Source organism: Patagioenas fasciata, chromosome 4 (genome assembly GCF_037038585.1).
Source record: "Patagioenas fasciata isolate bPatFas1 chromosome 4, bPatFas1.hap1, whole genome shotgun sequence".
NCBI classification, from domain to species: domain Eukaryota; kingdom Metazoa; phylum Chordata; class Aves; order Columbiformes; family Columbidae; genus Patagioenas; species Patagioenas fasciata.
The window spans coordinates 19,855,518-19,879,656 of NC_092523.1; the positions used below are offsets into that span (position 1 = coordinate 19,855,518).

Here is a 24,139-nt window from a genome sequence, read left to right on the forward strand (position 1 = left end):
GAAAGAGGATGTGCTGTAAGTGAGAAACTCAGGGCAGCTGCGGTTAGTACAGTATCAGTATCCCAACAGCATTCCCCTCCTGGAGGTTTGGCTGCCTGGGCTCAGAGCCAGCTTAGGGACAGTACAGCGGAGGGCTGGCCCTGTCCTGCTGGAGAAAACGGCTCCCAGGCACTATTGCTGGGATGCCTCAGCCAGGACTGACCCTCCTCCTGCAAGAGCTGCTTTACGCTGATGCTCCGCTGCTCTGTTCTGTCCACACCTGAGCTACAGCCCCAGCCGCATCACCAGCCTGCGGGCCATGGGTCCCTCAAACCTGACCCAGAACCTGACACACAGACTGACTTCTCAACTTGACATTGGACTTACCTCATCACCATGGACTTGCCTGGCAACAGGAACACTGCGCTGCCACCAGCTGTCTGGCAGGTCCTTGTCCTGCTGGCCATGCCAGCCCTTTTGGCTCCTGGCCCCTCGGCTTGCAGGGCACAGCAGCCCCCACCACAGCCTGACAGGCGGATCCAGGGCTCCGTGCCCAGCTAGGGCTACTCAACATTGCCACAACTGAAAAACTGATCGTGCTGGTGTTTTGGGGGACTCCAAACTGCATCTCCTCCTGTCACGGACATCAATGACTCTACAATTCTTAAATAGAAGTGCGACATCCAAATTGCTCTGCTATCACTGAATGGACCGTGACAGACACCTATCGTTAGGGCAACTCAACTGAAATTCCATTCCTGCCATCAATTTCTTCCTTGAAGGAGAACACATATCTTGCATTCTCTTACTTGAGGGCTGACATCACTGATGGACAGCCATCTCTAACTTATCCTTTATCTATCTCCACCTCAAATCCTTTGTTTGTGTCCTTTTCCTTCCTTCTTATGCCCTTCTACATACCATCTTAGTGCCTAACACAAACCAGTCCCACGCACTGTCCTATTTTGCTGTAGGTTACATATCTGAACCTATTTAAGATGCAACAATGCAGGCATTGTACAAGATATATCTCAGTATTTTCCAAAAAATAACATAATTCACCAGTTTCCATGTTTTTAATACACTTCTCTCCACAGGGACATTATGACTCACTCTCCCAGTGGGAAGATCACTCCTGCTGTTGGACACCAGCAGCAGTTCAGGAATCTAACTCTAATAGCATTATCAATTTATGACTTTAGAAGCACTACCAGCATCTAGTAGCAGTGCATCTAATGTTACAGATGGCCCATTTGTCCGTTTTTTCCACATGGCCCTCCATGTCTTTTCTTACATCTTTACTTGTGTTTCACAAGGGCACTTATCTTCTCCCACACAACACAGCTTTCAAAAGACACTGCTCAGCTACAGTTCCCACAGTAAACAAGCCAGAGCAATACAGAAAGGCCATGAAACTGTCTGTTCTCCCCCAGCACCCCCCATGAAGATATGCAGTTACCTCTCCTCTGAGTAAAGGGTCTCAGCTGAGCAAGTCATGGTAACTCACTTTCCTCCTCCTAGCTCTGCAGCACCCTGCACAAACCATGCACATACCAGTCACACCACGAGGTCTTCTGGGCACCGACTCTTCCTTTCTGAACTGTGAGATGACAAGGCAGGATAAAAAAAGAAAAAGGTTATGAAAATCATGAAGAAATGGAAGGTTTGAGATCCCAGAACAACCACATCCATAGCAGCACAAGTGAGAAATGCTCTGTGCTCTCATCTGCATCACAAGACAAAGAGACAGAGCCCGGTGATCAAACAGCACCTCTGCTCCAGCCTCTGCAGCCACGGCTGCCAGTGTCTCCCATGTCACCACTTCGGTGACCAAAGTCCCAGCTGCATGAGGGAGGTAAGAAGCTGGAGACGGAAGCACCCTCCTTTTGGGTGACAGGCAAGAGAGCCCTTGACAGTGACAGCTAGGCAAAGAAAGCGTTTCCTACGTGACCACACCTTGTAATACAGTTTTGTGCAGCTGCAGGTGTCCTGATGTCACTTCTGTCTGCAGCTCTTACACAAGAAGCCACACTCATCAGACTGAGCCGCAAAACCTCCTATCTCAACAGGTATTCCAAGCAGTAAGGGGCAGACTTTGATTTTGAGTCTGAAAACCTTAAAAACAAAATTAAAATAATCTAAAAATCGCATTATTTCATTCAAATAGCTCCACAACGCGCCCACAAGTGAAGGAACTCTGACTCTCAGCACAGGCAGTGGGGCAGGTCCCCAGCAATCAGCCACCTGCATCTTCATCAGCTGCACTCTGGCCTAACCACCCAACCTGAAACAACCCACCTGCTAGTCCTGCCAGCTTAAAACAAGCCATTTTACTTTTCAACTCTCTAATAATTGTGACCTTTATTTTAAAAGATGTTACTGAATGAGAAACATTGTAATTATTCATAATTTTACTCAAAATATTTACAATTACTGGTCTCCTTAAAAAACAATATTTAGTACAGCATTTAATGGGAAAACGACAAAAAACATATGTTCTATAGACTGGTCAACAGATTTAACTAAGCTACATTTTATTATTAACTTCAAAATGTGTGTTTATATGTGGAAATTACTGATGAATAATTGCATTTATGTTGCATCGAAGTATAAGTCATGCTGTGATTAAAATGTGTACTTCTTTATACATCAGAGAACTAGAATAATTGGCTATTACATGGGAGATGTTAGATTTATGATTTTTTTCATTAATTTACTTTTTTGTTTGTTTGTTTTAAGATAAGTCCTTGACTTAAAAGAGATTATGTTAGGCAGTACAATGCCTAGCAAAACAAGGGTCTAGATCTCACTAATATGCTTTAAAAACAACAAATTTACTGAGCTAAGTGGGCTCATAAATGTATTTTAAATAATTTCGGTTTAATTTTTAATTTCTACAGGTAAATGGAACCAACTTATAGACACGTTAAAGAATCCCAGACTTTCTGAAAGCACAGCATCTCTACCCACTGCAAATCAGGCCCTTTAGTGAATCTCAGGGTGGGGTGGAAGCACAATAAAAGGCACCAAAATTTAGAGTAATTTTGAAAATGCCATCCACCATGTCAAAGGTACAAAGGAAAAAAAAATTAGTAACCATCCCTTCTGCAAAGTACCAGCTAGTGAATTCCATAGTCTAGACAAAATCTGAGAGCTTCTCAACTTCCCTATAAACACCCATGTGGAAAATGCAGATAAAGGTAATGCTTCATATTTCTAATATTTTTTCATACGAAGTAGATGAGGTTAAATATTCTCAAGTGATTTAAATAAAGAGATGCAATGTCACATGTATACTGCTTGGGCTGGAGTCAACACACAACTTTGGCACTCCGAATAAATGTAGTTCTAGTTTTGCCACCAAAATCTCCTGTGCCACCTTCTGTATGTGTCACTATAAATTTATATATTAAACATTCCTAAAGGGAAGAGATAATGAGAAATGGAGGAATCCTACAAACCCTGGATTGTCCTTTCATTTTTGAAAAAGCTAATATAGTCTGGTTCTGAGGTTCATGATAAAAATGCTTTCCGATTTGCAGTGGGTTTGCTGACAGAGAAACATGTCTGGGTTTTAAATTATGAAAATGTCTTAAACATGTTCCTGTCGTTGAAAATCACTTCTTGCAGGAGCCATTGTCAAGATTCACCCACAAGTCAAGTGCTGGATGTAATAAGAAGGGGGGAAAAGGACATAAGAACACTAGCTATTCTAGAAATAATAAATTGAAAATTTTACATCTTTTAAACTGAAGTGCATTTACTTATGTTAACCCGACATATTCACTCTGCAAAGAATACAGAAAACTGAAAAATATGGAAGCATGAGATTTCTGAAATTAAAAACTAATCGTAACAATAGCATCAGGAGCAAACTCTTGTCTGACAGGTTAATTCAGAAAACATGACATCTCTCCACAAAACTCAATACATACACATATTTAAAAGGGGGCCTGCCCCAAAAGATACAGTGTATAAGTATGAATATGTGTATGGAAAAAAGTCGACAGGCAAGGCAAGTGAAACTGAAAACATCAGCAACACACACTGATCTGATAAAGCAGCAGAGAAGGTAGGCAGAGCAAGGCTAAATTATGAAGGTGCAAACATGTATTTGCAGGCCAAATTTTGAGAAAAAAATAGAACCCAGTTTTATCCTTGGCCAGTGTTCACTACAAATGGGAGTTCCTCTATTGTAAAGTATATTTTGCAACAGATCAGGTGGTTTCACACAGAAGAAAACAGGCAAACCCGGTGAAGAAAATATGACAGAACTAAACCAAGCCAATGAAGTGTCAAGGGCAGAGAACGTACCAACTCCTATGATTTAGTAAGTCTCATGATGTTAGAGCCTGCCCTGATCCAGAAGCCAATAAATTACGTGATATGTCTTTTCTTATTTCAATTTCTAACATTTCTGATCACAAAGTGAAAAAAGCAAACCCAACAGTTCAAAATCCCGAAAGCAAATAAAAAGGTCCTCAAAACTCATTAGAGGCATCATGATTTTAAGCAAGCTGATTTTAAAGCTCTGGCACAGAATTATTAAAAGCCAACCATAAGCAACGGTTTATCCGCTTTCTGAATGAATCATGGTTATTTATGAAGACACTGAAAGCTGTTTTGAATAACAGGAAAAAGAGCCAACAGTGAGGGAGACACAAAAGACCTTCAAATGATTCATTGGTGGTTGGGTATCCCCCATGCACATAATTACCATCCCCATTAAGCAATAGTCATTGCAATTAAGTATTGTTTGGCTTAAATCAGTTACCTGGAATGTCTTCTGATCAGGTCTGTTCCAATTAAGTGGCACTTACTTATTACCTTAATCATGCAGTATCAGTTCAAAGCAGCATAGTACAGCTTCACCTTGAAAGCAATCAGCCTAACATTTGGCAACCAAAAGCAATAGCCCTTGAGCTTCCGAATGAAAGAAAACTGATAAATAAGTATAAAGCATCATTACATTGTCTTCTCTCATTTGCTTTCATTTCTACAATTCTACCCACATAATTCTTAAAGCTGTTACCAGTTGAAGAAGATCTGTTTAGAAACAAAAGAGAAATTAAACACATACTAAATGCGAAACATTGTGCTGCTCCTTAACAGGGAGATGCTGGGGAGAACATGAAGTACAGAAACAGCAGGACAATGCTTAAAACTTTCATTAGAGTTTCATTTGTAAAAATGGAAATTTCTGCACTCACTTTCCTGCCACACAACTGACTATACATGTCTTAGTTCTAAACACTCTAAATTAACTTTTAGTTAGATACTTTTACGATGCACACTTCCTCTGCTTGAGAGTGTTAAGCATTTTTGCTCATTTGAAGCCAGTACTTTGCACTACAAAAGCTGTCACACTTCTTACATTAAGAATTTAATTAAGGCATGTATATAAAACTTATTTCAGAAAATGTTACATGGATGGAATTTTTACTGGTTGGCAGTACAGTATTTAGGGGTTCTGGACAAACAACTACATCTAAATTAACAAAAAATTAGGTGTTGCGATGTATACTTTTTTTTGGTTTTGAGTTGGATTTAAAAAAACAAACACCTGTCAACAACCCTTTTTCAGGCAATGTAAGTCTTCAACTTTTCAACCTTCTAAAAATAAAACTTCCAGAATCTCCCTTATTCCATGCTCGGTTGCTACGTACATCAGTGTAAAAGTACACATCTACTATACAGAAAGCACAATGCTGAACAGAGATATCCAACATAGCCTGCCATCTGGACAGCAGACAAAATGAAGACACACTGACATGCCTACCTGTAGTAACTAACCCGCTAGAAGACTGAAGTGCCACCTGGCTCTGTTGCCTTGGTCATCTGAGCTAGTTAATTTTAAACCACCTCAAATATTCCTACACAGCACTGCATATTGTAGGAGAACTCATCTAAAGCCTTACTGAAAGGCACCTTGCTTCTCACAGCCACGTGCCTTCAGAAAATAAGACTTGGCACCCTTGACAAATGTTGCGCTAAGTCCCCTGGACTCAGCTCTAAATAGAGTCATCTCTGCCAAACCAAAACTCGCGGTGGTCGCTGACAGTTTACAGGGAATTATTTCAGGCTGTGTTTTATCTCACATAAGCTTGGCACAGAAATCAAGACAGGCCTGTTCCGGTCTTCAATTTCAGCTTATAAAAATCTGCAAGCAAAATACACGTCATCAAATCTTATTTTCTAGGAGAACACATGGGCATTAAGGCTCAGGAGACTGCATGAAGTTCAGAGCTCTGCACTGTGGAACTACATAGAAGACTGAGCACGCTGGGCCTTTTTTAAAAATCTTGCACAGCAGTCCTTCAAAGCCTGCGATTAACAAACATAGTAAGAATACATTATTAAAAAGAGAGAGACATCAGTTACAGTAATCAATTTCTCTGACTACTGGTAATTCTCTGCATAATCCAGCCTAGCAAGGTTTCCATGCAGCTCTCCCTGCGATGCGGTTGCAAGCTGTCTTCACACATTAAACACTAGAGACACGCATGTCAAGAGACATTGATTTGTGGTGTTTAAGATTTGGTTGCTCAAAAAGCCCCAAAATTCAGTAAATGCTAAACAATTAGCAGCTGAAAGTCAGCCCTATTTAAGATGTCTGAAGCTGAGTTTTCAAAAACCTGGACGCTCAAGATCATTACTTTCCTGAAGAGGGGTGGAGGGGGGAAAATAAAAAAATTATCTGCAATACGCACCTACAAAAAGGTGCATTCATTTACCTACAGCTCTTCAGTGAGGAAAAATCCAGGCCTATTGAAAAGGAGGAGCCCCCACTGATTTCACCTTGAATTTTTCCTATAAAAGGGACTTGATTCTTACTTGCTTAGTAGTTCTGCCTATTTGGTGCTCTTACAGCAAATGTAGGCTGAAATCAGCCTCTCGAGACTGCAGCTGACCCAGGCTACCACCCCCACAGACCTCTGGTTGCTCCTCATCACCTCCTGACCACCACCCAGCACAACAGCGCATCCGAGTTGTGCTGCACCCGAGCTCTTTCAAAACAAAGGCAGGTTGTTGAGATTCATAAGAATAGACATTTTCAAAGTTAATTCAGGTCACTTTGAAAGAACCAGGTTAGGGAGCAACTGCATGTGTAGTTGAGCTTGCAGATTTGGACAGAGGGTCTCCCACCTCAAGGGCCACGCTAACGCAGCAGGGCAGTGCAGGTGAACAACTGGCATAGCGACTTCCTTCGCACATCTGGCTGCAGACCGACACCACGCTGGAATCACCACTGGTGCTAAAATACGTGGATTCGCCTTTTCCTGGCTTGCTTGCTCTTGAGCCTGCGTGCCCACTCCTCTGCACCGTGGGCAATGTTCGTGTAGATACAAGGTGAGGCACGTGCATGAGGGGGGTGAACTTGAAGGTGGAACGCTTGTGCCAGCATATATGCAGGAGGCAAGATGGGAGATAAGGCCACCAGGGCCACCTCTTTCAGAAACAGTCCTGGTTGAGGGAGTTTAAAGAGAATTAACTACAGTGTATCAGAGAAATAACGCATCCAACTGATTTCCAGATATACAGTAATGAATTCAGCCCTGTGACAAACCAACTGATGCAAAATTGAATGAGGAGTTAGTATATTTCATTGTGGTTGATTTTTTGTTTTGGTTTGGGTTGTTTGGGGTTTTTTTTGCATTCAACTCAGGAGTCAAAAACATTCTAAAGCTTTATTTTGTGGCGGGGTGGGAGGATGACTCCTGCGCAGACCAATTCTGAGTACATTTCTAGTTATTCAAGTCTTATCTAGAAAAAGATGAAAGTATTTCAAAGCTACTCAAGGCACACATAACACACTGGCACAGTCACACTAAGATTATGCATCATGCATAAATCTTGCTCCCACATGATGCTTTTACCACTCTCTTTGGTGCAAGCACTACAAGTGTAACCATGTGAAAACTCAGGTATGATCTCTTCGGATCTGAAGGTATTAAAAGATGTTCATTTACACACTATGAATGTGAAAGTTCCTGCTCCTCCCAGGAAAGGTATACTAACAAACAACGAAAGGTATAGTAACTAACATGTTGCTATATACATTTATAAATTAACTAGAGGATTGGCATCTCACCACTGAAAATATCCAGTAGTTTAAACTCAAATATTTGATGACACCGCTCATTCAGTAATTACGCATCTGTAGAAGACTTTCTGCAAGGCAGACGATTTATTACAGCATGACTTTCGGAGTCACAAATTAAGATACTATGTAAGAGTATATTAAGTACATCAAAAGGGGGCTAGGAGAGGTATTACAAAATTGAATGAGGAATTAGTATAGATGTTTCTCCTAGGTTTCAGCAAGGACTGGTACCAGACTTGACACTAGTCAACTTTTCATCAGATAAAATGATCATAAAATTAGTAGACGAAATAAGATTGACAAAAAGTCATAAAGATTAAAAGAGGTTCACTTATCAAACTATGTTTGGACAAAACAAAGTGCTAAGGTGCAGACCAATGAACAGCAGATGCATGTACAGAAGAGCAGACTGTATCCTGGCTACAGCTAAGACAGCAAGTACTGAAGCGCACAAGTTACTCAATGTGAACTCTCACTGGGATATTCCAGCAAAAATAATTAATTTGAACCTTGAATGTAACAAAGAGAAGCAGGTTAAGTGAATTCTGCTCTGTAGAAGTGAGAGCATTGTAGAGACCAATACTGAAATGTCGCCTCATGCTTCTGGCATCTGATTTTCCTAAAGGGAAATCAAAAAACTGGAAGGAAAACAGAAAAGTTATGCAAATGCACTTGAAGTCTGCAAAAAAATGTCCTCCGGTAAGAGTCTTAAGGACGTCACTCTGATTAGCTTAGGAAGAAAGAAGACAGAGCGCTGTCTTCAGTAAAAGTATTTTTCAAAGGGAGAAACAAAAAGATACTGAAAGGCCTCCCAACCTGCCAGGTCAAGTAACAAAGAGAACCTCTGCCTACAAAATTAATTCTGAACTACTCTAATGAAAAACAGGGCTTTCTAAAGAAAGCAAACAATTAGAACGATTAACCAGTACAATAAATACGAAGAGCTTTACTGAATACTCGATACCTTCCTTCAGATAAATACTTAAATTTTGGAAAATATTTTGGTCAAATAGAAGTCAAACACTAACTACAGTTTTCAATTCAACAGAGAGATAACTGGATAATAAGTAATGGCTGAATTGCTTGGTCAAACTCTGTGGGAAAATCTGTGGCTTTACAAAATCGTATTACCCTCAACACCAGATCTCCTCCCTTTCCTCTACACCTCCAAATGTGAAACATGCAAATTACAAATACCATCACTTCTTAAGATGATTCTTGAAAAGACATCTTTAATTTGTTGTATATTTTACTGCTGAGGACAAGACAACTAAAGAATTTATCACCTTAGCTACCTTGGTTATATTATTTCATGCAGTGTTATCTCCTTGTCTCCCACACAAGAGTCGTGCTGTTATCAAAGTCTTTCTTACTAAACAATTATTTCCTTTTATGATTTCTTCTGGCTGGTCAAAGATAAGGGCTTACAGTGAGCTTGATTAGTGTTGCAAACAAACAGGAGTAATACTAGAGCAGACATAACTAAGCTGGAGTAATCAGCACTATTAATAACCTTTTGATTTCTAATCAAATACAGCTCTGACTTTTGCTGCCACTTTGCTTTACATGTTCTAAGCTACAAAAGAATTAATATTTTATAAAATATTTCTCAATATGCAAGCCCTTTTATTCTCCTGGGGTTTTTTCTCCTATACTTAGTAATTCTTCACTAAAAAAAAAAACCCTCTTGTTTAAAAAAAATGGATTTACACTTTATACTGCCTTCCCTGGTGATAGGATTTAATTATACATCATAGTATGAAATTTTGCATGTTTTTTTCTTTAATAACATTCCTGAAGACAGTAAAATCATATTTACTGATACCTGTATTAAAAAAAAAATAATAAAAATAATTAAAACAGCTTGAGACCTACAACAAGGGTGAAAAAACAGCCCATACAGTTAATATCTGGCAAAATTATATCCAAAAATGAGAACCTAACAGGGTGATGCCTTAGCAACTTGCACTGCAGTCAGCACAGCCACATGCATTGCTTATCCTGGGTAACCACCGATCCAAAGGCAGATGGTTGCTCTGCTTCAGTAGAAGGTGATGCCCCTCACAGAAAAACCCTGGCACCACCACCCAGCCTCCTGCGCTTTTAAAATCGGACAAGTACATCAGCTGCTCGGCCTCTGCAGAACCCAGACAGGAAACTTGTTCTCCCGAACACGCAAAGCTTTTCATCGAGACTCTCCAAGAGGCAATGCATTCAACAAACCAAATATGTCCTGTGCTTGTCAGGACAGCTCAATCTACTCATAGGAGAAGAAAAGTTCAGTGATTTCACGGATGCATATGTTTGTGTTCTCCACAAGGATTTTTTTTTAATAATAGTCTCACACTTATTTTTTCCCAAGGAAAAAAGCCCACACAAAATATACGCATAGAGAATATTTTTTCTGTTTGCATGGCTAGCTGACAGCTGTAGTAGTCTTCGAGAAGCTGAATGCTGCTCAGTCAGTTCATAGTTCATTTAGACATGAAGGTTCAGTGACGGTTCTAGAGACGCTTCCATACATCTGGGGTTTTACTGCGCAATACGCTGTGCAGCCCCAGCACACGTACAACATGCACAAGGACAACGGCCTTAGTTCACGATGCTCTAACGAATACCTTGCAATTTCATACGACTTTCAGTTGTGACAAAACCAACCAAAATTAAACAAGTTGCTGCTGCTTTTTTTTCATCCTTCACTAAGTTTTTATGGAGCAATCAAAAAGAGTAAAAGAAAAATCATAAAACTAACAGTTTCTCCACACAAAAAGTTCCTTTTTCCATAATAACGGTGGTGTGACTACCAGCAGATAGACAGACGTCAACGCTGAAGGTACAAATCACTGTGCTAAGCACAAAAAGGAAAAGAATGTCTGAAACATGGTAAATATTTTCCAGAGCTTTCACCTAAAGAACTCCTTTCAAAGACAAAAGCCAAAGATGAAGAAAACAAAAAATTTAACGAGACATGTGCAAAGCGTTGGCCCATACAGATTTGAAAAGAACACGAGCTGCCTTACAAATTGGCCAAATAGCAATATTAATACACAGTATGCACTAAGATAAACTAGCCACTTTTCTTTGCCAGCTTTGTCTCAGCTTTGTTACTTATCCATTTAAACAGTATTTCTTCATTTTTAACATGGTTTTAGGAGGTAATGATGCAATGGGCAAGTTCTTTTTTGACATGGGTATGCCCAAAATTTTCCTTATAATGCTGTGTGTGTTGATAACCTGCCCAACTTCATGCTCATAAAAAACCCTATTTATTTTCTACAGGCATCTTCTAACCCCATATTAAAAAAAAAAAAAAAAAAAAAAAAAAAGAGAGAACCAATTCATAAACCTCCCCTAATTAACTTTACTTCCCAAAAAAGCCACACATCTGTTTTCACAGCTGGAAATGATTCAACCATTGGTAACCAGAGAAAAGCTCCAGTGTGTTAAAATACTCGAGCCAAAAACTGGCACTCCAGCAAAGACGGACACTCTGCCAGCACAATCTGAGCAGCTGGTAGGACAACCTTTATTTACACTGAAAGGGCATGAGATATCCTGATGCTATTACTACTAAACCAGCAAATCCTATTGGAAAGACACCGCTGGTTGAAAACGGACAACCCAAAAGCACAACATGCATTTTACCCATCAAGCAGATTATAATTATGTGAGAACAGTGATGTACAATAATCCACTCTCTACCCACTTTCCTACAACAGATTCTACAGGGCTCAGCTTCTAGAAGAAAAATCCTTTGTAAATTATTTGTAATACAACTGTTATTATGAGTGTCAGAAAAATCAATTAACAATGCTGCCCTAACTCTTTAGAAAAAAAAGTCTTAGATAAATGGAAAAAGATTATGCTATTTCTTTACAGAATTATTTTTTTTCTGAAAGTGACATCAAAGAGCCACAACCCCCTCTTTCTTATTTCTTCCCCTTCTTTTGGCTTTGGTGTGACACAAAGAGAAAAGTATTCCTTTTGCTGTTTCTTGTATAGCTGGAGCATCCAAGCTTCTGCACACTGTTATCACTTTCTATCCTTGAACATAAATTATTTTAATCCTCCAGCAATTAACAGTCTTTTGGATTAAAATTAAAAAAGGCTGTAAGTGCAACCTTCTGTTTTGCTAATCTATTTGGTCAGTAGTTCATTTACTCATTGTTTCACATGGTTTAAATATATAAGTGTATGCATGTCCTACTTAAAATCATCTTTTTTTTACCATTATTACACTTTTTCCACCATCTTTTTTTTTTTCTTTTTTTTAAACTTTGCTTACGATCCAAAAGGAGCTTCTCATCCTCAAGTATCTTCCATGCATGGCTTTCTGTCACTGCAGATAATTTAGCATTTTAATGCACTACCTATTCTTTCCATCACAAGGCTTTTTGCCTGGGAGAGGAAGAGGAATCACCTTTTATTCACAAATCCATTTAACAAAGAAAAGAGCCTGAAGTGCCAATGAACAGCACTGTGAACACCACCAGGTTTCCTCCATCTCCTCATTGCCCTCTTGCTCCCACTGCCATAATTACATCAATACTTCTGATGCACTGGAAACATGGCGAGTACCTGACAAACCAGAGGAAGCAAAGTTCCCTGTGCTTAGGATACAGATGTCTGAGGCCTAATCCAACACACCACAGGCTCATTTTAAACCTGTAAGCAGTTCCCTCGACTTCAGGTGTCTACAGCCGAGCAATTAAGTGGTCTGCTGGATCAAGGCCTAAACAAACTATGAGCATATAGAGGCAGCAGACAGATATCACAAGAAGCTTCATGAAGAAAAAGTCAAAGTTTAGTATATACATCAAGTCATAATGTGCTGTTTGACTCCAGAAAGAAAACGGAAAACCATTTTTTTTATCTTGTTGAAGTGAGTTTTTACAATCCAAATAACACCTCTGACATTGTAAACTGGTCAGTCCAGGGACCCCATGATCGACTGCAGATATGTTTTAAAAAACCATGCACACATTTGCAAAAGCAAGTTCCAGCAGCCCCTCAGGAATCATGACTACAAGAGACAACCATCCTCATCTTCAAAAAGCCTCACTGCAAATACGCAGTGTCATAACATTCACCCCTTGCCCCAGTCCAACAGTTTGTTCAGCAAATTAAAAACACACCCACAACACAGACTTTTAGTCAAAATGAGAAAAAAAGTAAATTTACACAACAAACAGCTGCCTCAAAAATAAAATTATGAGAAAGCTCCATCCAAAGCAATCAGCTCCATGGTCTCAAAAGAAGGCTCCAAGGCTGAACACAGCACCCTGAACTGCAAGTTCTGCTATTCCCATTTTATAATTCCCCCCCCACCCCTTAATTATTTCACTTGCAATGCTTCTTGGAGTGGAGCAAGTGAGAGAAGACATAATTAGGGGGTTTTTTTAATTATTAGAAGAATAAAAAGCTATTGTTTATCTGATCTACCGACTGATCAAAGCACAACAGCAGATACCAACCTGAAGGTGGGGGCAATCAAAACAGTACATTCAGCCACACTGCATTTGGAACGGATGGATGCAACGGGCTTACCAGGGAAGACTGCGAGAAAAAAGCTGGTGAATTCAGGTTGACAGGAGGTGATGCAGGTGGTGGCCTTATGGTCAGAGCTTTAGAGGATCAGAAATAAATATACATGCAAACCAGTACGCAGAAAAATCATCAGAATTTACACGGCCTCCTTGAAAGGGAAGGGTTGGAAATGAAGCTTGGATTATGTCCTTTAGTGATATGAAGCAAGGCTCTGCAAAGGGAAGAGGATGAGCGGGATTTTGGACTGTTTCTCACATTCATTTTGGCTGTGGACTGGTATTTTTCCAAGCATGAATAACTCTGTATAACACAGAAACATATTTTAGCAACTGACAGCAAAGACTCGTTTCGCAAAATTCGAACTACTAAACTCTAATTAAAGTACAAGATATTACCTCCCCCTCCATCAGAGACTTACAGCATTCACTCATTCAAGCAACTGTGACAACAACTCTTCTTCTCCTTTAATCTTCTAATAACCAGGACCTAAATCATAAGATCAAAAGGGGCAGAAAAATTCACATCACTTTGGGCAGGCTTTGGATACAGCCTACAACACACACTCTTCAATCTTCTCCCCTCTACAGTTTCTATCTTGATCTGCCAATTCCAGAATACCGTGAAGCTCTCTAATCATCATCATCAGTGTGATTTGTGACTCAGTGCTCCCCTTCTGGAATGCTTATACAGGTGAATATACATGAGTAAAGCTGCACACAAGGACTACAGAGGCAATCTGCAATTTAAAAAATCCATATATTATGTGGCATGTATTTTGTGAGGGGGATAGTTAAATATTCTGTAAACAATGGAATTCAATAAATGTTTTTTAAAAAAACTAATTATTTGTTACAATAACCAGCTACTATTGCCATTTTGTATGTGAAGGTTTGTAAACTACTTCCATTTGAGAAGTAATTGATTCCATTTTTATCATTTGCTAAAGTTTATGTGGTTGTTCACATTCAAAGAGATGATAACATCTATTTGCAGCAAATTATACATTATAATTCCTCATTCAAAAGCTGTAATGGAAAACAAAATGCTAATTTATGCTGTAAACGGAAGTACAGAATCATAATCACTCATTGTTAACATTAGGAACTAAATTGCTCTTGCAAATAATAAAATGGGTTAAAAATGTGGAGGGCTTTTGTGAGCCAAAGCATCAGTGCCTCTCACTCGCTCATGTGTTGTATTACAAGTGATCAAACGAACCCTTTCTCTTCATGCCAACACAAACCACCCCTTTTTGATGGGAAGAATAATGGTCTTGTGATTGCGATGTGAGGATGCACGTCAGGTGACAGTTCAACCCACGGGTCTCCAAGCAGCTCCCCAAACGTGGGCCTTCCCGTGCGTCCCGCTCAGCAAGGGAGCACAGGGGCTGCACATCTGGAACAGCCACCGAGCTGCTGCTGAGGACCCCACGTCTACACCACACGCTTGGATCATGCTCTTCAGGGTGTGGTTTGTCTGATTATTTAACTTCATCCCTCCTCTGGTCTCATCTAATTAGCTGAATGTCAATTTATAGCTCGGACACAACTCCCAGCTCGGCGCTATCCAAAAGGAATTCTGCTCATTTGCAACTAAACCAACCCGCAAGGCTAACCAAAGCAGAGTTGGGATGAAGGCAGAACGCTCCTGCTCCCAAGGAAAGGGTCAGTGTAGAAACATCCTGGGTCACTTCAGGGTCCAATGGGTTCACATGGAACCAAGACTGCCCAATTTCTCCATCCAAAATTAGGACAACTGTGTCATAAGTGCCATATCCAGAGCAAGGGTCACTCTGCTATTCATCTCTCTTCACCTTAGCTTTACCTTCAGAGAAAAAAACCACACAGCTACTTGGCAGAAGAAGAACCTCAATTGCCAATTGCAAAGAATACAGAGTCTAAGACAAAAAACATTGTTAAAGTATTGGTTCTGTGTCCTTTCAAGCAATTTTACAGCCCTATAGGTTTTAAATGTACAAGGAGATTTGTCCACACAGCAGACACATCAGAGGAAACAAAAACACCACCAACACATTAGGACTGTGCACCTGCTCTTCCACATTTCATTAAGCCTCTACACCTAAATGTACATCAGGTTCTTTCCTCCGCGCATCCGCTGTGCTGGTATCCCTCAGTGATACCTTCTGGTCACGGCGAGACAGACCGGATCGCAAGCATCCACACTACCCCAGGCAAAAAAACAAACACATTAAAAAAAACAGTAACTTTTGGTAAGTCAGATCAGACAACTACGATCTGAATTATAAATGCCAGATCGTATGTTCAAAAACGTGTGCATATTTGCTGCCATTTGTAAACAAGCCTCTCCTAGATTACATTATGTACCTCAAAACCTGCAAAACAGTTTATTTCCTGGGGGGGGGGGTTCAGTTATTAGTATTAAAAAAATACAATTATGTCATCAGAAATTGACAATTGCCTTTTAGGCGACCAAGAGAAAGTTCCACTGCTTCATATAGTAAATCATTTTACTGCTGCCCTTTTATATTTAATACCCTTCTGCAGTACACATTTATCTCTACACCAGCAAAGTGTGCTCATTGATTTCCTATGGTCTCTCTGGAAGAAGGTTCTGCTTCCCTGATGATGAGTACAAAGGGTGGATGACCCCATTCTCATTCCAATGCAAACCCTGCACTTTTACATTTCTGCTTAGACCACACGAACATTTGACCAGCTAAGAACTCCCTGCCCTCTTCCTACAGAACACATTGCTAGAGCTACTGACATTTTCTCCTGAACACAACCGCATTTTTGAAAATCTTGCCTTATGGATAAAGCACTAAAATGCATTAGTTCATCACAGCCATAAATGTAACTTGCAACTTTAAGCTTTTCTCCTAAACTAATATACGAAAATAACATCTTGCCCATTTCTTGTGTGCGCTTTAAACTCACACTGCTGTGCTCTATGGTGCCACTATTTAGCCATTTTGCATCAGAATACTCTGGTTTTTACCCAGACTGTGGATAGGCTTATGAAACAACAACCAGAACAACAACACAGGAAGTGGGCAGAAAATACACTTGGAAATCTGCTCTCTAAAGGCTTCACAATGGCAGCATTCACTGATGGTCACTGAAATTTTCCAAAGTGACTGTGTTCAATGACCAATTAAGGCATTAATCTCGGGAAGAAAGAGAATCACATTTAACTTTTTCTTTTTTTTTTTTTTTTTTTTTAACAGTCTATTACCTATTGTATCAAATTACATCTTCCCCGTTATCTTATTGTCTATCTTTTCCTAGGATGCCAATAGGTCTCTTCGGTTTCACTTTCGTTTTTACAGTGTTCCATTTTCCCGTACAACATCCCTCTGATATAGAAAAGTCAGAAAAATTCCAATTCCAGCATTAACTTTTTTTGGTTTTTAATTGCCAAGTCTTCTCTATTAATACTAAACCAGGACTGCTGCTTTTTCTTAACTAATTTAGCTTTGACAGTGTCCTTTCAATTTGCAGAGACGTTACAGGCTTTGCTAAAATATAATTGAAGTTGAATTATCGTTTTATTTCATTGGTTTTCACAGTCAAATAACGTACCACTATTGACTGAGTCCTTTTCCACTAAAGAAAAAGGTCTACAAAAACCATAATGTGCACTGCCCAATCTTTGCAGATTGTTATAGTAGCTCTGATTCAACATCCTCATACACATACATACTTAGTATACACTATACATGTGCAGCGCGTTAGCACAAACTCATCTGACTTATTTCCAAAACTGCACAGACTCGAAGTTCTACTACTCAAATGAAAATAAAAATCATTTTTTTAAAAAATCCAGAAACCATGGAAACAAAAATTAGTCAAAAAAATCTCACTGGCTATGGACCAAAAGAAAATGACCATTGGAACTACTCTAGTTAAAAAAATAAAAAAGAAGAAGAAAATGTTTAGTCCAACACCCCAAAAATACTGGCAGAAAGCTCTGACTGCATTGGGGTACTTGTGTCCCTGCATCCTTGAAGAGCCAAGCCACAAAGCTGGCTCTCAGCTTCATTTTACACTGACTTATATACACAGAATACAGCCTGTGAAAGTATGCTGAATGAAGTACTGCCATATTTGAAAATACAGGACAAAGCGATGGTGCCAGGGCACAGGCCCTCAGCTGGGTGTTGCAGGGAGAAAGCTCTGAAATAACAGCAGCAATCAGGCAGCATACTCTCCTTTTACTTCTATACTGCAGGGATTTTCTTGAGGTCAAATTCAAATAAGTATCCAGATTTATGCCTTAGTCATAGGATTTCATTCATTAACTACATTTCAAATTATTTTCAAGCACTTCCCAACTACACAGATTAGTAACACAACAACATATCCAGTTCTGGACTGGAGATCGAAAAATAATTAATACAAATAATGCTGCCAGTTCAGCATGGACAGGTTATGCCCGAGAATATTACTGCTCTTGCAAGGCTGAATACCCCCTTTGCAGTACTTAGGAATAGCTGTTCTCTCCTCATGACTACTAATTAAGAAACAGATGTAAAGAGAATTTCAGTCAACCAGAAGATACACTTAGGAATTTTCTGGTGCACACATATTCACAACATATAGAACAAAAAGTAGAACATTTCTTGACCGGCTAAAAATGTAGATTACAAAATTAATCAACAGGAAATCTGCTGGATATTCCTTCACCTCAGGTTTACACACATTTGCCAGCATAACGCAGGTAAGTTTATGCAACCACAATTGATAGTTCTCAGGATCTAAGTCTACAAGTTTGTCTAGTCTAGAATTTAGCATAATGGCTAAGTCCCTGTACTAAAACAACTGTAAAAAAAGATAGCCAGCCTCAGGAGAATAGTCCATCTTTTTGGAGTTCTCTTTAGTAATGCCAAGTCTTATTTATAACTATCATAGAGCCTTCTTTTCTGGAAGACTACCTCAGAAATTGATTCAAAACAGACTTCATAAAAAGTTTCTGTACATAATTTTTCTGATACAAGCTTTTCTGTGATGCACTTTGGAATTTAATATGCAATGGAAAAGTTCCTTCCGAGAACATTACCAACAAATCATGCATATAATCTTATGCTTAAAAATGAACTGAAAAAATGCATCGAAATTATAAAGTTGAAAGGCATCTCTTGGCCTTCCTGAATTACAAAGCAGATGTCCTATCCCTGCCTTCAAAACTGTCAGTGTATTATACTTCCAGAAGAAATCGCTGTTCTCCTTAACCTGACTGGTTCCATTATTAAGTCTTATTGTGATTACTTATACTCCCAATAAAGTCCTGAGATGCCAGGAAAAGATTCTTTTAGTAAGCTATGGCTGAACTGCTATCGATGTTATACAAGGGATCCTTTTACCTCGAACTGGATGTTAGGAGTGCATCACATTGATCCAGGAATAAAAAAACTATTCTTCCAGTAGTCAACCCATCTTCTCAGCTCAGCACATTTTTTTTAAGTTTTTCTGTTTGCTGTTTTCTTTTAAACAGAGTCTACAAAACAAATTCTATTTCAGCTACATTGCTATATTTAGCAAGAAGAAATGGTTTGCAAGCTGCTTTTTTTTTTTGGATGCAGTTAAGGTAAAAACAAACACAAATATGGCTGACTGTCAGATTCAAGCCAACTCCACCTTTTTAAGTGTTAAAACTTGTAAGAAAAACCTATTTCCAGCAAATTCCCATATTCATTTTGATTTCATATTCAGACTAACATCTACTGCTAACCCTCAGCTGGTGAATTTGACTGATGTAAATGCTAACGTAATACGCAAAAGATGAAAACAGAAAGGAGCCTTGAGCACCCAAAAGAATATGTATCTTAAAAATTCTTCTCATCTTCACCCTGGAAAGTCTTGAGACTTCATCTGTTCCTTCTGTAATGCTATATAATGATCCCACCTTCTCCTTCTAAACTCCTTTCCTAATCATGCATATTTAATTCAACTTCGTGTGTATATCCTACAGTTTATACAGTCCTGCTATAAATAGACCTTCTGCATCCTGAATTATCTCCCCAGTTTTCCCTTAGATACAGTTCAACGCTGGTATGTAGAATAGATCAACTCTGGATTTGTCAGTAATTCTTCCTGCTTCCATTGTGACATGGGCTTGCTCTCCTGAAAGGAGATGCACGGGAACCTGTCATTCCACAATGCCATCCCTTCACCGAACTGTTTCACTACAGAATGAAACTAAGTTTAGATAAAGGAACTGGCTTAAACCTGATTTTATTGTCTGCGTTCCTAACCATTTTTCTCTTCTGATGATTTCAAACGAGTCTTCGTCTGCCCGCCTGCCTTTTTTAACAGGCATAAGCCCTTTTAAATCTCAGTTACTTGCAGGGGCTCGTATTTAGCAGGATAATAACGCACGTTCTCCCACCGGCAGCCGTGTGCGCACAGAGCACCGGCACGGCCTCGGCGGCACCGCTCGCCGCCAGCACTGACCGACCTCGGCCGCAGCCACCCCGGGCACGCCGTGCTGCCCGGCCCGGCCCGGGAATCCCGGCAGCCCCCCGGGCCCGAGCGGCGCCTGCCCGGCCGCGTCCGCCGCTGCGGCCCCGCCACCGCGCACCTGCCGCCAGGCACGGGGCCACAGGCGGCTTGGCGGAGCCAGGGGGCTCCGGCAGCTCAGCGGTGGCGCTGGGCTCGGTACGTGCGTGCGTCTGTTCCCACACCAAGCGCTCCCCAGCGCGGGCGAGCCCGACTCGTTCCCTGCTAGGAGAGCTCTGCCCTAAATGGGGTGGCAAACTCGGCAGGTCGCTTCACCCCACACCAGGTGCCTTCCGAGATGGGCCCGGGGAGCGCCCACCCGCGCCCGGCACACCAGAGGCCGGTATTTATTCGGCTGCTTCAAGGGACGACCCGGCTGTCGGGGCCCCACCGCGACGGCCCGACCCCCGAACTCCGCCGGCTGGGCTCCCGCTGCTGCCCGCGGAGGGCCCTGCTCCTCGCCGCTCCGTTACTGACTCCCGCAGGCAGGAGGAGCGCAGGGCTGCTCCATCCCTGGCCGAGAGATGTAACCTTAAACTGGCAACCGCTAGTTTGGGGCTTTCAGTTTCCTGGAAACCGGGGCTGTGGGCTGCGCGTTTTTCCATGAGCTCAGCCGGTTCTGCTCCCCCGCAGGGAGGGAGCGGAGACGCGACCCCCCCAGCCGGGAGCCCCGGCCGCCTCGGGGGCCGCCGGCGGCTCTCCCGCCCCCACAGCCCTAGAGTGCCTTTCCCCCACTCCGCAACCCGCTCCCACCCGCTGCCCAACTTTTCCAGCACCAGAAACCCCCCTCCACACTCACGCACTCACACACCCCGATGTAGTTTATAAATGACAGTTGCCTGTAGACTTTCACCAAACAAGCAGCGGGGGCAGCAGACTACAACAGTTATTTAATTAAAGACGTTTTGGAGGCTCCCAGAATAGCTCTTCTACCTCCGAGGCGCGATGTCTGGTTTCTCCCCGCGCTCCCTCCCCACCTCTCCAGCCACGGGTCGGGCGGGAGATCCCGGCCCAGCCGGAGGAGCCCGCGTTACCCGGCTGCGCCTCGCATTGCACAGTCATCAAAGTTAAGTGCTGGGGGGTCGGGGTGGGGGGGCTGAATCAGAAGAGATGGGTGAGTCGAACTATTTCCACCTAGGCAGGATTCGAAATTACGAGGCTAAAGGCACACGCAGCCATTTCTGAGGGAGAGGGGAGTCCCTCTCGCACGGCCGCTCCCCCCGCCCCGGCAAACTCGCCTGGCCGCCCCCGGCGGGCCCGCTATGCGCGGAGCGCGGCGCCCAGCACAGCCGAGCGGGAGGCTCGGGGTGGCTTCGCTCGAGTTGCCTTGTTGTGCCCCGAGTTGCTCCCGGGTAACGCTACAGCTGCCGCTCCTCAGCCCTCCTCCCGCTCCTCTTCCTCACGGGAGGGGCGGAGGGAAGGGGCCGGAAAGGCACACGGAAAAAAGGCTCTCTTCTCATTTCTTTCCCCGGCTAATTCTCCCCACGCATGCTGAGCAGAAACACTTCGAGCTCCTTCCTGCACGCACAGGCATCACCTTCGCCTCCTCCGAGCAGCCCGGCGGGCGCAGCGGCGGCGAGGGCGCCCGGCAGCACCGGCCACCTCTTACCTGGTTGTAGGAGGTCTCCCAGGAGGAGGTGTAGTTGTAAAAGAAGGAGGAGAAGCAAGCGTCTTCTGACAGTCCGCAGCCAGCCATCCTCCGGGCGCAAAACCTCTTCGGGAAGGCACGCAGCAGCCTTCGCAAACTCTTGCCTCTCGCGGAGTCGCTGCTGCCGCTGCTGGTGCAGCCACCGCGGAGTGTGCCGACGGCTTCGCCCCGGCGGCGGCTTGCGCGGTGCGAGCGGGAGGGAGCGCGGCGGCGGGAGGAGCGCGGGCAGCGGCGTGTCCGTGTGTGTGTGCGCGGCTGTTTGTGGCGGCACCGCGGAGACGGAGCCCGAGCCGGCGTCACGTGCGCGCGCTCACCCCGCTGCCGCCGCCGGGGACGGGCTGCGCTACAGACCCCGGCTCCGAATCGCCGGCGCCAGGCGACCTCGCCATCCCCACCCACCCCCGGCCGCGCTCGGCAGCGCAGCCTGCGCAAGGAAACAAGGGGGCGCTTGCAGGACCTGCGACTGCACCGCGGCGGGGAAGGGAGCGGGCAAAGTGGCGACGCGCGTCCTCCCCCGCCGCGCTGGGGCAGCGCCGCCGCGGGCGGGCCCGCCCTCCCAGCCTCCCCCGCCCCGCCCCGAGCCCCGCCGTGCGGTGCCGCGCCGCACCGCGCCGGGAAAGTTGCAGCCCGCTTTCCGCCGTGCGACCCTCGTCCGGAGACGGGTTCGCGGGCACCGGCGGGACCTCGGCGCTGCAGCCCGGCCCTGGCGCCCCGCGGCGGGCGCCGCCTCCAGCCGCGCCCCCGGGCCCGCTGCCCCCGCGGGAAACTTCTACACAGAGTCGGCAGCGGGTCCCCGGCTGTTAGTACAGTTTCCCCCGCTCTTGCCTTTCTTGGGGGCATTTTCCTTAGCAGCCCGTTTTCAAGGAGCAGGAGCAAAGCAGAATAAATATATATATACATATGTATTTTTTATATATTTTTAATATGTATATATATTTTTTTTAAAGCATGTCGGCAATCACAGAAGTGGCACCGGCAGCATGACCGGTGCCGCCGGCTCCTGTCGCAGCCGAGGAGACAAGGCTGCCCCACCTCGGAAGCACAGACCTGCCGGGATCCCACAGGGTCGCAAGGAAAAGTAGAACTCGGGGCCTGTGAGCCGTCACCACATAGCCCATCGCACACAGTGAAGTCACACGGAATAGAGCGATTTCAAAGGGGTCGCCAAAAAATTGGCAGAAATAGACTGGATTACGTTGACCATGTTTATTGAGTATTTCTTGTCCTGATTGCACACCCAGCACCTGACACCCAGTCTTCTGACACGGGGAACGTTCTCCTCATCAGCTAACATTGATATCACAAAACTTGGACCATTATAAATGGAAAACAATGTAGGTGGGGTTTTTTTCAGAATGATTGATCTATTTTATATAATAATATATATTTTCCATTTTTTAAAAGTAGTATTTTCAGAGGGCCAGTGGTTTGTGGAGCAGCACAGCACAGCCACAACCACCCACAGCCATCAGTGGAAAAAAACAGAGAGAGTTTTCTGCCACACCTGATCCAAGGCCCATTGAAAGCTCCTCACTCCATCTCACATGGTATTTTAAGGAAGAAACCACGATTCAGTAATACCCACGGAACCCTTTGACCATTCTATTTGTTGAGGCAGTCTTCAGACTCCAAATGTGTCATGAGCATGGAATACCATGAAACACACATGAGAGTAGTCAAAACTCAACTCTTTCATGAGTTGGCTTTGTGTGAATGAAGGCTAGCCAAGAATACCTGAATTCATCATCCAGAGGAACCTTTGTGACAGGCAGTTCTGTTCCATTTGAGGTGAAAGAACCTTTCATCCTGCCCTAAACCAGGTAAAATACAGCAGGAAGGTTCCCAGCAACAGAATAAGGAAACTACATCAGAAACAAGGTGTTCACCATGTCCACAGTGATTTGTTTCTCAAATTGCTTCAGTATTTTCCTTCCAAGGCTTCAGCCTGTCAAGGCTGCTCATCAGTGGCCCACAAAAAATCAAGTGGTTTAAGAATTTATTTGCACTTTTCGGACAGCAGCAATTAAGGTATAAAATTCCTTTCCGCTTCATCCTCCTTCTTGAATTGTTCTCTTCTTTCAGAGGATTCAAAGCGTCTCATTTCTAAACTTCGAGCAACTTGGCATTGCATGTTTCATCTTCATATTAAGTCTTAGAGCATTCCATCCTGAATCTGTACTCCAGCGTAGCCTGACCTCTGAGCTATTTATGCTGTTCAGGCAAAGTTAGCACTTGAAAATTCTATGGTTTGAACCAAAGTTCCTACCTTTTGAACTGAAAATCCTACAGTTTGTACTTCACCCCCCCGCCCCAATACCTGATGTATTTATATGCTTCAGTAGGTGGCATTTGCCCTACTTCCTCTAGTGACAGACATACTAT

At 43.0% G+C, this 24,139-nt stretch overlaps 1 protein-coding gene across 1 annotated transcript in view; it reads right to left on the reverse strand.

The window, feature by feature from the left end:
- Positions 1–22,088, reverse strand: part of PPARGC1A (PPARG coactivator 1 alpha) — a 365,116-nt gene extending 343,028 nt beyond the window's left edge. The window contains exon 1 of the mRNA XM_065837861.2: positions 21,719–22,088. Within this exon, the coding sequence (XP_065693933.1) occupies positions 21,719–21,805 (87 nt within the window). The 5' untranslated portion in view covers positions 21,806–22,088. The remainder of the gene's footprint in view (positions 1–21,718) is intronic.
- Positions 22,089–24,139: the final 2,051 nt, after the last annotated feature.